The 14,150-nt window shown below is 47.5% G+C and overlaps 1 protein-coding gene across 1 annotated transcript; it reads left to right on the forward strand.

Annotated features, from left to right (window-relative positions):
• Positions 1–380: 380 nt before the first annotated feature.
• PIM3 (Pim-3 proto-oncogene, serine/threonine kinase) lies at positions 381–6,529 on the forward strand. The gene is made up of 6 exons (XM_081929084.1): positions 381–1,115; positions 1,741–1,850; positions 2,019–2,069; positions 2,564–2,927; positions 4,238–4,414; positions 4,744–6,529. Exons 1-6 carry the CDS (start codon positions 1,031–1,033, stop codon positions 4,926–4,928), a joined length of 972 nt encoding a protein of 323 aa, XP_081785210.1. The 5' UTR covers positions 381–1,030; the 3' UTR covers positions 4,929–6,529.
• The last annotated feature ends 7,621 nt before the right edge of the window (positions 6,530–14,150 follow it).

The raw sequence follows: 14,150 nt of genomic DNA on the forward strand, positions 1-14,150 counted from the left end.
CTCGCCCCGCCTCCGGTGATGAGAATTTTTCAGACGGTGTAACTTTCCGCGTCTCTCTTACTATCAGCAAATAGTTCCGGGGAGCACCGGGGGCGGCGGCCGCCCCGAAAGCCGCAGCGGCCCCAGCTCGCCGAGAAAAAAAGAGAGAGAGAAGCCAGCCGCAACCCCCCACCCCACCTCTTGGATCTACTCCTAGCGGCGGAGATCTTGGGTTAGAGGGTGGGGGCGGGGGAGGACACCGCGCGTCCCTACCGCCAGCCAGTTCCCCCGCGGAGGGATATTACCGTAATGTGCGGGTGCGCAACGAAATATCGAGAGTTAAGAAGAGGCGGCGCCGCGGAGCGAAGGGTTCAGAACAGAGGCGAGCGCTGCCGGGAAGAGGCTGAATAGCTGCTGCTTCTGCTGCTTCTGCTGCTTCGGGACTGCGCGCCTCCCTTGCGGCGCTGGATTGACTTCGGAGCCGCGCGGGCTCCAGCCGAGTGGATTTTCGTCTCGCGTGGGATCCTTTTTTTCCCCCACCCCCAAAAAACCAACAACAATTCGTGGCTCCTGGACCAAGCAACAGAGATCATTGTTTTTCTTTCTATATTTATAATAAATATATACATATATAGGGGTTTTTTGTTTCTTTTCTCCTCCTCTGTTTTCGTCTGGGATTCTCTGCTCGTCTCCGGGAACCAATAAATTTTTGGAGAGGGTGTTTTCTTCCATCAGAGAGGGGGGGAAAAAGAGATCTGCAAGATCCCCCACCACCCTCGACAGCTGCTTCCAAGTCGCGATCTCCGTCTTGGGAGATCCTCCGTCGCTGGCCTTTCTCAACTGCGCTCATCAGCTGTTTTTTTGGGGGAAGGGGGTGTTGTTCATCGTCCTCCCCCCTTTTTTCCCTCCCCTTCTCCGTTTTCTGCCCATTGACTTTTGACAACCTCGAGGGGGAGCGGGGGGCGTCGGATCTCCGCATCGCGGTGGTGGTTCCCCCCTTTTTTCCTGCCCCCACCCCACCCTTCCAGCCGTCCCCCCCTTTTTTTGGAAGATGTTACTCTCCAAGTTCGGATCCCTCGCTCACCTCTGCAACCCAACCAGCATGGACCACTTGCCCGTCAAGATCCTCCAACCAGGTAAACAACCCGTGACATTTGCTTCTCCTTTTTCCCCGAGGGGGGGGGTCGGTTTTATTTTTATTTTTTTCCCTGCGCGGGAAGAGAGAGAGATGTATGTGCTCTGTAAGCCTTCTGCGTCGCTGGGGCTGCGGCAGCTTTTTTGACCAGGATCTCGGCAGTGGGGCTAGATTTTCTGCTATTTTGCGGGTATAGAAACACACCCGATTCCGGATAACCCAGTTTTCGCGGTTGGGTTTTGTGTGGTTTTTATTTCACCCCACCCCACGTCGGGGGATTGGGTTGGGGGCATCCTTACCTATCAACATGCCTGGGAGTGGTGGCGTTTGGAGAGAATTCCTCCCGAGGATGGCAGAGGCGAAGGGCACGTGAAAACCCCTTCCCCACGTCAAACGGGCTTGTTTGCAACTGGCTTTCCTCCCTGCTGGAGTTTGTGGTTTGGGTGATTTCCACTTGCGACCTTTTCATGGGTGGCTCTTGTTACCAGGACGGTTTCGGTCTGTTGTGTGTGTGTGTTTTCTCCCTGGAGTGAGACGGCTCCCCTTCTCCCTAAGGTGCCCTCGTCGATACATCCAGACGTCGCCCCCTTTCTAACCCCCCTTCTTGTTTCCTTCCCGCCTCTTAGTGAAAGTGGAGAAGGAGCCGTTCGATAAGATCTATCAAGTGGGCTCCGTCTTGGGCAGCGGGGGATTTGGCACCGTCTATGCAGGGAATCGCATCTCCGATGGCTTGCCGGTAAGACGAGACTCCCGACCACGAGGCTTTTGTTGCTGCTTCCACCCCCGCAGCCCCCCCTCCCACCGTGCGTAGCTGGAAATCCCAGCCACGGCCCCCCCACAGCGAGGCAATGTCCCCTTGCCACCCGACCTCCCCCTAACCCCCTCTTTTTCTCCTCGCCCCCAGGTTGCCGTCAAACACGTCGTGAGGGAGAGGGTGACGGAATGGGGCACGATTGTAAGTATCCCGAATCGCAAAAAAAAACCCTTGTTATATCCCTTGCTCTGCTTCTCCCCCTCTCTGCCCCCCCTCAACTGCATTTATCATGGAGGGCTAGCTATTGTTTTGTGGGGGTCCCCTTTCCCCTCCCTCCAGGCTGCTGCCGCCGCCGCCACCACCTCCTCCTCTCCGGCCTCTGTTATTGTTTACGTTTTTTCCGGGGAGGGGGGAGATTTGGCGGGGTTTCTCCTCCTCCCGCCCCCCCTCCCACCCTCCCCTTTTGACTGCGGCAGGAGAGAGAGCAGTCTTTGGGCTTCCCCTTCGCTCCAGCCTCCCTGCTCTGCTGGAGTTTCCATTTGCAGGAAGCCCCGCGATTGGTTTTTTCAGATGGCCAAGAAAGGGGGGGTTTCCCTTGCTTCCCCGCCTCCCCTTCTTGATATTCCAAAAGCTTCATCATGTCTTCCTTTTTTTTCCCCTCTCTCTCTCTTCCCTCCTCCTGCCGCTGCTTTCAGGGTGGAGTTATGGTACCCTTAGAGATCGTTCTCCTCAAGAAAGTTGGGTCCGGGTTCCGCGGGGTCATCAAGCTACTGGACTGGTACGAGCGGCCCGACGGCTACTTGATCATCATGGAGCGGCCCGAGTTGGTGAAGGACCTCTTTGACTTCATCACCGAGAAGGGAGCCCTGGACGAGGAGACGGCCAGGGGCTTCTTCCGACAGGTCCTGGAGGCTGTTCGCCATTGCTACAGCTGTGGCGTGGTCCACAGAGACATCAAGGATGAGAACCTCTTGGTGGATCTGAGGACAGGGGAGCTAAAGCTGATCGATTTCGGCTCCGGAGCCCTCCTCAAGGACACCGTCTACACAGATTTCGATGGTAGGTTCCCCCTCCCACCCAGAACCTCTCAATCTCTCTCATTCCTCTCTCTCTCTCCCTCCTCTCTCTTAGTCACATTTTTGCCACCTACCACCAACGAGATATTTCTGCTGTAGCAGCCAGTAACAGATCTGGCAATTAAATCCTTCGCACCAGAGGCGGTTTGTGGGGGGGCGGCGAGTTGCGTAGGAAGAGAAGCGATTCCAGGCTGTGACGCAGCACTTTATATATAATTATATTTTTTCCTCCCCTGCCTTCGGAAGGATAAAAAAGGCATTTTCCTAGAGGGCGGCGTGTTTACGGTTGACTCAGGCGTTGCCTCTGCCAACCTTTCCATCTGTGACCCTCTTGGGTTTATATCCCCCCCTTCCAAACCCATCCACCCTTCCCCATTCCTCTTTCCCAGACGATGCTTTAGAAAAACCCTGCATTGCAGATTGAGGAGGAGAGAGAGGGAGTTCTCCCTCCCTTCTTTCAAGTTAAAAGGAGACTTGGCTTCTCAAACTTACTGTTGCTGTTTTTCCCTTATGGGTGGGGAAAGGGGTTTTGTTTTCCCCCCTCCTCCCTGGGGCGAAAGGGAGAGAGATATCAATTGGGGCTCCTTCCCTACCCGCCTCTCTCTCTAGTCAGCTGCAGCATTTAGCATCTGTTTGTTGTGAAACCGGAGCCTCCTGGTCATGTGACCTTCATCATCACGAACTGAGGGTTTTTTTTTTATTTGGTATCCAAGTAACAGCTCAGTGCAGAGGGAGGGCAGTTGCTAGCAACCTCTTACGCAGAGAGGCAGATTTCTCTGCTGCTTAAAAAAAAGGAGAGAATTATCCCCATTGATTTATTTTCACAAGGAAAGTGGCCGGTTTGAACGGGCTTTCGGAACCGATCAAAGCTGATTAGCTATATATAGCAAGCGAGACCCGAGTTTCACCTTTTTTTCTCTCTGTTTCCCTTCCCTCCCCTTTCTCTTCTCTCCCTTTGTCCTTTGTGTCTATTTTTGGTGCGGTGCAGCAGACGCCACGTGCTCTGGGAAAGCGAGCTTTATGTTAGTAAACAGTCAGCTGATGGGAGATCTGCGCTATCCGCTGTGAGGGAATAGAACCACCTCGGGGGCCAGATTAAAATGTGACCTAATACTAGGCATGATATAAGCTCTAGAATTTTCCAGCCTACGTGTGGCGTGCGTGGTGTGGATTTTTAAAAACAAAAACAGGGCTCGTTTTTTAAAAATATACGCACATGCGCCCAGGTTGTTGTACGATCTCGAAGGAAAGTTCAGCCCAACGTAAAACAAATCTTGCCGTCTTTTCTCGCAGGGACACGAGTATACAGCCCTCCGGAATGGATCCGGTACCACCGGTACCATGGGAGATCCGCCACTGTGTGGTCTTTGGGCGTCCTCCTATACGATATGGTCTGCGGCGACATCCCCTTCGAGCAAGACGAAGAAATCTTGAGGGGGAGGCTATACTTCAGGAGAAGAATTTCACCTGGTAAGTGAGGTGTCGGAGGAACGCCCCCCCCCCCTGGTAGTCGAAATCACAAAATTATCTCCCAATACGTTTTTAATTTTACCGGCAAACCGTTTTAACTAGCCAATTTTATCACCAGCCAAAACAGACGTTGACCACTGATCACGTTGTCAACCGAGATTAAATCAATATTGTTTTGATCTGTTATCATGGGGCCCCTAAAAGGCATAGAGGGGGGGCCCTCTCCCATAGGCCATTGCGAATTCTTGGCCTTTTTGTAATCTGAAAACAACCGCATAGGACCTTAACCCCTTTCTCCTCCTCATTCGCCTTCCTTTTTTGCATTTCAGAATGTCAACAGCTGATCAAATGGTGCCTTTCGCTGAGGCCTTCGGACCGGCCGACCCTCGACCAGATCTTTGACCACCCTTGGATGCACAAGTCGGATGTCGCCAAGTCAGAGGATTGCGACATCCGGCTACGGACCATTGACACGGATGTTTCCAGCACAAGTTCGAGCAACGAGAGCCTGTGAAATTGCCGAGGACCTTGCGGTGGGAGGGGCGGAGCCACGAGAGGGGCGGGGCGGGAGGGGCAGAGACCAGAGTGCTGCTACTGCTGCTGCCATATGTAGGAGGGGCTAGGGGAAAAAATTGCATTCATTATCCTGTAGTCTGAATCTTTGTCGGAGGGACTTGATTTTTTTATTCCCCCCCCCCTTTTTGCCGGTTTCTGCTTTGGAACGAGAAATTTCCTTTGGAAACGCTGTTGTTTGGGAGTTTGCGGGGCCAGTACTTAGTCAAAGACTGCCCTCTTTTTGTTTTTTTTCCCTTAAGGCAAAAGCAGTGACCTCTTTAAAAATAACACGGTGAAAACCTTTTTGCTCTCATAGAGCCTGGACTAGATTTTATTTGCTTTTTTGAGTGCCTTTTTGAAAGCTGCTTCAGTGGGACTTTCTTTTTTGAGCTGTGTATGTCCAAAGAGGACCCCGCGCATGATAGGATCCTGTTCCCTCGAGCACCGCTGCAAAAGGTGCTTGCGGAGAGCAACTTCTATGATGCCCTGGGAAAACATGTTCAGTGATTGAATGAAGTAGTCCCGTCCTCTGGCGATGGAATACTTGAACACAGACATTTCACTCCTTCCCGGTCCCCTGTTCCCCCCCCCGCCCCACGCTTTTCCCCATTCCCCCGACTCCCCCCTCCAGGACGACCTCTGCTTCTCCCCACTCTGTTTCCAATAGGCTGCACATGTTCTCAGCTATTTTATCAGGAACACTCACTCAAAACTTCATTTCATCATCTCTTCCACTGGGCACACAAACACACACAAAAAGGCCCCTTCTCAACTCCCCCCAACCTGCAAGTCTTAAAAAAAAAATGTATGTATGGGCATGTTAAATGCACAATCAATGCAATATTCAAGGACTTTGTGTGTGGTTTTTTTTTCCATACCTGTATAATGTGTTTCTGTAAATTTTTGTTCCTCCTCCCCATGTATTATACGGTTTTATTTATTGTCTGGAGTTTAGAAGACCTCTCACAGTCTCAATCTGTGACTATATTTATTTTAGCTAATTTATTTGTGTAGAATTATTCCAACACTGTGCTTTTTATCTCTCTTGCTCCTGTGACAGGAGTGGTTGGTCCACAACTAGTTTTTTGCATTCCTCTCTTGTCTCTTTCTCCATTTTTTGTTTGTTTTTTTGTTTCAAGAAGAAGAAGAAGAATTAAAAAGTCTGACCATACCTGTTTTTTGGGTTTTTTGTTTTTTTCATTTCGGGTTGGAAGATGGAAAATTGTACAAAGTCTAATTTAAGGGAACTAGAGTGACTTTAAAAGTTAGTCAGTATGCCTTTTTGTCTGGTATTATTTACATACCAGAACTGTAAAGTAATGCTGTTTGGAAGGGTTTTAAATTATTGACATTATACAGTCTTTGTGCATTGGCTCTGGAAGGAAGCGTGGCAGAGTCATAAACCTTAATTTATTTTAATAGCCGTGTGTTCTGTGATCTGGTTGCTTTTATGCAACTTGGATATGAATTTTCACTCTCTCTCTTCTGTTTAACAGTGTGAAATGTATGGAGATCATATTTTTTTATACAGGTATTTCAATTAAACTTTTTTGTAGATAACCCGTGTGGCTTCTTCCTTTTGAACTCAGCTGTCCAGAGTTCTCGGTACAATACTTGTAAAGGGACTGCAAGGGAACCTTTGCCCCTCCATATCCTAGAATAATAGAATAGCAGAACACGAGGATAACCTAGGAATCTTGCCCAATGTCCCTGAGATTGAGTCTCATGCTCTACCAACTGAGCTATCTACGGTCCCTGCTGAACTACAGCTCCCATTAGCCTTAGCAAACAGGGCCAAGAGCCTGGGGTGTTGGGAGCTGTAGTTTCACAACATCTGGAGGGCCAGAAAAGTTTGCCACATCTCCTAGAGAGTAATGGGAACTGGGCCACCTCACAAATGGCCGCAAGCAAATAGCTTGGCCTGATGTTACTCTTTCACAATGGCGGCCGCCAGCACTGCAGGCCAGATTACTCTATCCTCGCATGATTTCAAGCAACGGCATGAGATCCTCGTGTGCCTTTGCCTTCACAAGTGTGATGTCACCTGAAATCAATACACACTCACTGGGCTGCGCATAAATACTTCTCCAACGCAAGGTTGCCATACTTCTCCCTAGTGGGAAGCCCATTGGGGCAGCTTGGTAGCCCATGGTCCTAACCATGGCCACTTGGTTAAATCCCATAAGTTGTTCCCACGCTTGCTCCTACAGAGAATCTAGCTTTACACAGAGTCAAGACAGCTGGTGGTATTTGCCCCACCTCGCTCCCACAAAGGAAAAGCAGGGGTCTTAAAAACTTCCCACACAAACAGAATGGGTCTGTTAGTACTTTTTCCAAACGCAGATGCTTTTTTGGGGTGGTTGCCCTCAAAAATGAACAGAGGAAGAGTTCCTGGACACTGGCCTGTGAGGATCACACAGCGTCCCCGGACGTTTGACGGTCTATTGACCCCTGTGCCACCACTGTGATTGCTTCCCCACTGTCACCAACCCGTTTCTCTTGGGTACACACAGAGTCCAGACAGTTGTTAACATTAAACCAAACAAACAAGTTTATTTTAGAAGCTTTAACAAGTTTATGGTTTCAGATAATTTTTCTTGTCTGTTTCTTAATCTAGTTTCTTTACCGGCCTTGTTGTTTAGTCGTGTCCAACTCTTCATGACCCCATGGACCAGAACACGCCAGGGACTTCTGTCTTCCACTGCCTCCCGCAGTTTGGTCAAACTCATGCTGGTAGCTTCAAGAACACTATCCAACCATCTTGTCCTCTGTCATTCCCTTCTCCTTGTGCTCTCCATCTTTCCCAACGTCAGGGTCTTTTCCAGGGAGTCTTCTCTTCTCATGCCAGCTGTAACCATTCCTCCTTACTTCTTCGTTTTTTAAACCTAGTATTCTTTCAAAACAGACACTGTTCTTGCTCATTTTATGACACTTCAAACTGTACGTGTCATTGTCACTTCCCATTTCTTCCCACCTCCCTCTGCACATTATAAACCAGCGGACTCAAACCCCTTCTTTTTCCCTTACATATTATATACTCTGAAATATTGCGCTATTGGCCAAAGTATTGGAGTCTCAGCTTCAGGTTCTGTCCTTCCAGTGAGCACTCAGGGCTGATTTCCTTCAGAATGGAGAGGTTTGTCCTTGCAGTCCATGGGACTCTCAAGAGTCTCCTCCAGCACCATAATTCAAAAGCATCAATTCTTCGGCGATCAGCCTTCTTTATGGTCCAGCTCTCACTTCCATACATCACTACTGGGAAAACCATAGCTTTTACTATACAGACCTTTACCGGCGTATACCTTCCTAATAACTTCTAACTGATTATCCCAACAGTCTATTTGACTCCTCTTAACAGATTCTCTCACTCTCTCACATCAAACTATCCCAACCCACAGACTTATCCTCCCTCTCTCTTCTCTAACACCTGACTGACTTCTTCACAACTCTAACTCCAACTCCTCCCCGTGGGTTCCCACTTGCCAATCACTTCACACTCATTTAACCCTTTCCTTGTGACCCAGCATGATGTCACCTAGGAGGGGAAACGCCATATGGCCCCTCAAGGGTTGGTAGGTTTCATCCAAAGTCGAACCTCTGGGGTACCAGCTCTGAGGAGACCTGTCTTGGCACTGTGTCTGGAGGTTTCAAGTCGCCCAGTAATTTCGGTCAATGCGTTGAAATTGGCGGACATGACACACATGGGGTTGTCAATTTCAGAGGGGCTACTCCAGTTAGTGGGCTGCAAACGTTTATAAACGCTTTCCCTTTTTCAAACAACCACCTTGCACGACAGGGAGAAGTCTCCTTAAAACCCTTCCTTGTCACGCAAGCTTTCCATATGCAAAGTTTGTTTGTCTATCTGGGCGGAGAGATAGGACAGGTAGCACGTGCCTTTCCAGTACATTTGCAGTGCTCCTGAAGAGATGCTCATATTGGTGGTGGCACTGTGGGTTAAACCACAGAGCCTAGGACTTGCTGATCAGAAGGTCAGCGGTTCAAATCCCCGTGACGGGGTGAGTTCCCTTTGCTCGGTCCCTGCTCCTGCCAACCTAGCAGTTTGAAAGTTCAAGTAGATAAATAGGTACCACTCCAGCGGGAAGGTAAACGGCGTTTCTGTGCGCTGCTCTGGTTCGCCAGAAGTGGCTTAGTCATGCTGGCCACATGACCCGAAAGTTATACGCTGGCTCCCTCGGCCAATAAAGCGTGATGAGCGCCGCAACCCGAGTCGGTCACGACTGGACCTAATGGTCAGGGGTCCCCTTTATCTTTACCTTTAAGCACTTAAAAGTCTTGGAAACTCCTCGATGCCCTCATAGAATAGCTCTCAGTTGGAATTATTAGTGCTAATCCAGCAGAACTGTTGATACCTTCATGAGGCTTTGAAACACTGGAGTTCTTCCTTTTATTTCTTACAAAACTAAATGGCCCGACAAGTTTTGTATTGCTGATTTACAGGGAAAGGAGGGCTTTATTTTGACAGAGCAAATCCTGTCTCGATTACCTTAGCAGCCCTGCCCCAATTCAAATCCTGAAATAATCCCTTCTCCCGTTTGCTCTTGGAAGGGAAGGTTGTCATCTTCCAGCTCAATTTATGGACACACTGTATGCCAACCATCGAAACACACTGAATGCCAACCATTTCAAGCTTTCAAAAATTGCTGAATATCAGGAACTAACTTAAATGGGCATCTACTCTCTCTTTTTTAGTTTTCTGTATGCAGTTTCCCCCTGTCAGCTAAAGGTATGAGAATGAAGATGTCAAAAACACACGAAAGCTCATACCAATAACAAACTTAGTTGGTCTCTAAGGTGCTACCGGAAGGATTTTTTTTTTTTTTTGCTTCGACTACGGCAGACCAACACGGCTGCCTACCTGTAACAAAAACCACTCCTATAATGTAGCTGGTAAGGAAAGGTGTGGTAGATGAGGGAGATAAGCAGAAATCCCCTCCAAGCAGTTTCACTGTGGAGGTTGATCTTCCCTCCTAGTTGTGCTCTGTGGAAAGCCAACGTCATTATATATGTGCATCAAGCTTTTCTAGGTCAGTGTTAAATTACATGGCGGCTAAGTTGGCACACACAAATCTACCTCGAAGCGCATACTGTAACAGCCGCATCTCTCCCACTTTCAAACCTTGAGCATCCCTTCTCAACCCAGACTTCTCCCATTTCCGAATGTTAAGTTGGAAAGGACGGGGACGTCATGTGAGTGCATCACCAGTTGCCCATGGAAAAGAGGGACGCAGGTTGCGCTGGGGTCTAAACCACTGAGGCTCTTGGGCTTGCCGATCAGAAGGACGGGGTGAGCTCCAGTTGCTCGCTCCCACTTTCTGCCAACCTAGCAGTTCGAAAGCACACCAGTGCAAGTAGATAAATAGGTACCGCTCTAGCGGGAAGGTAAATGGCGTTTCCATGCGCTCTGACTTCTGTCACGGTGTCCTGTTGTCCCAGAAGTGGTTTAGTCATGCTGGCCACATGACCTGGAAAGCTGTCTGTGGACAAACACCGGCTCCCTCAGCCTGAAAGCGAAATGAGGTCTGCATCCCATAGTCACCTTTGACTGGACTTAACCGTCCAGGGGCCCTTTTTATTTAGTTTTTGCCCACGGAAACTGAGATGCAGGTGATCAAGCAGTGAAGATTGCTTCCCCGGCGTTTAAATCTTGCTGCAACACGGGACAGTATCCTGCACTTCACCAGAGAGGGGGAACCTGGATAAGGGGGCACAATGCAGGCTGTGTGGCATACACAGCTGTGTCCTCCTTCAAAAGGGAACCACCCTGGATCTCAGGAGGAAAGACAAGCGGGGTGCCTTCCACACCCTGGCATTTTGTGTTGGTACTGACCTTTAAAGGCCTCAGCTCAGTATATCTGAAGGAGCATTTCCACCCCCTTTGTTCAGCCTGGACACTGAGGTCCAGCTCTGAGGGCCTTCTGGCAGTTCCTTCACTGCAAGAAGTGAGGTTACAGGGAACCAGGCTGAGGGCCTTCTTGGTAGTGGCACCTGCCCTGTGGAATGCCCTCCCATCAGATATCAAAGAAATAAACAACTATCTGACTTTTAGAAGGCATCTGAAGGCAGCCCTGTTTAGGGAAGGTTTTAATGTTTGGTGTTTTATCGTGTTTTTAATATTCTGTTGGGAGTTGCCCAGAGTGGTTGTGGAAACCTAGCCAGATGGGCGGGGTATAAATAACAATTTTTATGATGATGATGATGATGATGATGATGACTATTGTGCCAGTTCAAGAAGCTATGTGCCTGATGGGATTTAGCAGGTGAAACCTCTTACTGGCCAATCCTATTCCAGTTTCTCTTTTCCCCCACATTTGTTCGGTTTTTGCTGAGCAACCTGCTCCGGCACCTTCCACAGCATCTTGACACTTAGCAATTTAGCAGCTTAGGCTTATATCATTTCAGCATCACCTGCTAAACTGCTTCAAAAGGCACCAGAGCTGGTTGAGGGAAAGAAACAGCAACCCGAACGGAAAAGCTCTGCCGTCCAACCAATTTTGCAAGGACCTCACAGCCCCCTGTGCTGTTCCTATTGAAATGTGGGTTTTACATTGGAATCACTCCCACACTTGTCTAATCTGTCCAAGGACTGTTGGCTTCGACAGTTGCCACCAGTCAGTTTAACAGCTTCGATATAGTCAATTTCAGTCTTTAGGATCAGAGAATTGCAGAATTGGAACAGACCCTGAGGATCAACTCCCCGCAACGCAGCTGTCTCATACAGGGTTCGAACCTGCAACCTTGGCATTGTCTGCACCACGCTCTAACCAACTGAGCTATTCACTGGGACAAACTTTTGCTTCCACTACGAAAAGCTGTCAAGCACAGGGTTTCGTCGTCCCCGTCTCCCCTTGCCACAAATACATCTCCAAAGCCATGTCTCTTCATTCTTCTTCTTCCTAGTGCGTTTACATAATAATAATGTTTACTTCGACAAAATAATGCCATAACGAAGCAACTAAACTGCCTTCCACATGGTAGTTTAGCGCCCTCTGTTGGTCCAACCGAAGCACATTGACTTTGGAAGCCACGGTTGTTTTGCAGACACCTGTAGACAGGTGTCTTTAAGAATGGAAAAAGCAGCGTAGGCCGGCTTCTGAAATGTTCCACCAGGTAGGAAAGGATTCCATTATGAATAAATGATAGACAACAATGCTGCAATTTTCTTTTTAAACATCTTCTAGGGCACAGCGGAAACTGAGTAGACAACATCTATTTACCTGCGACGCTTCTGTCCTGAGTTCAAAAACAAAGAGCCTGGCTGCCTTTCCACAATCAGTACATCATGTTTGCAAAAAGGAATTTGACGAATGAGTTAGCTTCGTAGCAGACGTTCCGGCTACGGTAATGTGTGCGGTCACCCACAGACATTCGTCACCCTGGAATATTTGACCTAGAAACCTTGTGGTGAGCACATGTTTCAGTGCGTCTGAATTCAACAGGAGTTCAGAGTTGCCTCCCTGCTTACGTCTTCGGCTTAAGTTGAATGAGATATATGCTTCACTTGAGTTGCACGGTGCTCAGTATTATTCTGATCAGCTGGGTAACAATACCATCACAACCAGTAAGGGAAATACTTCCGGGTTCCTGGAAGCAGCTCGGGATTCCCCCCGCCCTTTTTTTTTTAGAAAACAAAAGCAAATGTGTTTTATTTGAGTTATATTTATTACCCAGCCTTAGGAGCAGGGAGAGGAGAAACAAAAGAAGGTAATGTTCCTGTATTTTAATAGTGTAGAAGAGGGAATTTTGGATGCAACTGAGAAAAATTCTACCATACAGTGGTACCTTGGTTCTCAAACTTAATCCGTTCCGGAAGTCTGTTCCAAATCAAAAGCGTTCCAAAACCAAGGCGTGTTTTCCCATAGAATGTAATGCAAAATGGATTAATCCATTCCAGACTTTTAAAAACAACCCCTAAAACAGAGACCATTGATCCATAAAATGAAAGCAGTAATCAATGTACTATACTATAAAATAAATAAGATAAAAAATAAAATTAGTATTATTTCCTTACCTGCACTGATGGTAGTCATTGTTTGGATGGGGGGCTGTTATCCATTTCTGCAGTCACACAATCAATCAAACATTCAGTAGCTGAACTGGGTTCCACACAGTCACAAAAACAAATGAACTGAAAAAGCTTCAAAAACAAAAATGCAAAATAAATAGCAAAAACAAAAGCACCAAACTTAATCTGTTCTGGAAGTCCGTTTGACTTCTGAAATAAAAAAACCAAGGGGCAGTTTCTGTTTGGTGCAGGCGCCCCGGAAACAATAGCCGACAGCTGCATCGGACGTTCGGCTTCTGAAAAATGTTCAAAAACCGGAACACTTACTTCCGGGTTTGGGGCATTTGAGAACCAAGGCATTTGAGTACCAAGGCATTTGAGAACCAAGGTACCACTGTACTCCTTTGTATTTGGATTAGGGATGGCCACTTTTTAGTGGTGCTGAAACTGATAAGTTTGCTGGCATATAGCAAAGCTTCAGTGACTAACAACACAGTCCTAGGCTTGTCAACTTAGAAGTATGTCCCACTGAGTTCGGTAGAGATTGCTTTCAGGTCGGATGACCAAATCAGTCAATTTTTCATTTTTCCAGTGAGTTCTCCATACTTCCACGTCAGTTTTCCATTTTTATTTTTTGGGGGGGGAAATCCTCAAGGAAATGTGTCAAACATTTTAGTGTGCATTTCTCCCAATCTACACATTTCCGATGCAATTATCAAAATGCACATTATCGTAAAGCAACTCCCCCGAAGATGCATTTTTGTGTTTTCCTTTCACTAATATTAATATGCACGCTTTATCCTCATATGTGCGTTTTTGCACCTATTGCTTGGCTGGAGACCAGTACGGCCAAATTCAGAGAAATACAAATTTCAGTTGTATCGGGAAGTGCAAATGGCAAGCTCGCATTTCAGTGCAAGCCGAAACAAATTTCTTCCCCATCTCTGCTTTCTTTTTTAAAATGTCATTATAGATTTAACTTCACACATACACATACAATATATATATATATATATATATATATATATATATATATATATATATATATATATTTTCTTAAATTAGTTTAACTTAGAATGTTAATTTGACCTTCTAATTCCACTTAGAAATCAGCTTGTTTGGTGTTACCTCTTAACCTATTTGTTAGTTGAGCCATTT

Source organism: Podarcis melisellensis (assembly GCF_964234715.1).
Source record: "Podarcis melisellensis genome assembly, chromosome: 10".
NCBI lineage: Eukaryota > Metazoa > Chordata > Lepidosauria > Squamata > Lacertidae > Podarcis > Podarcis melisellensis.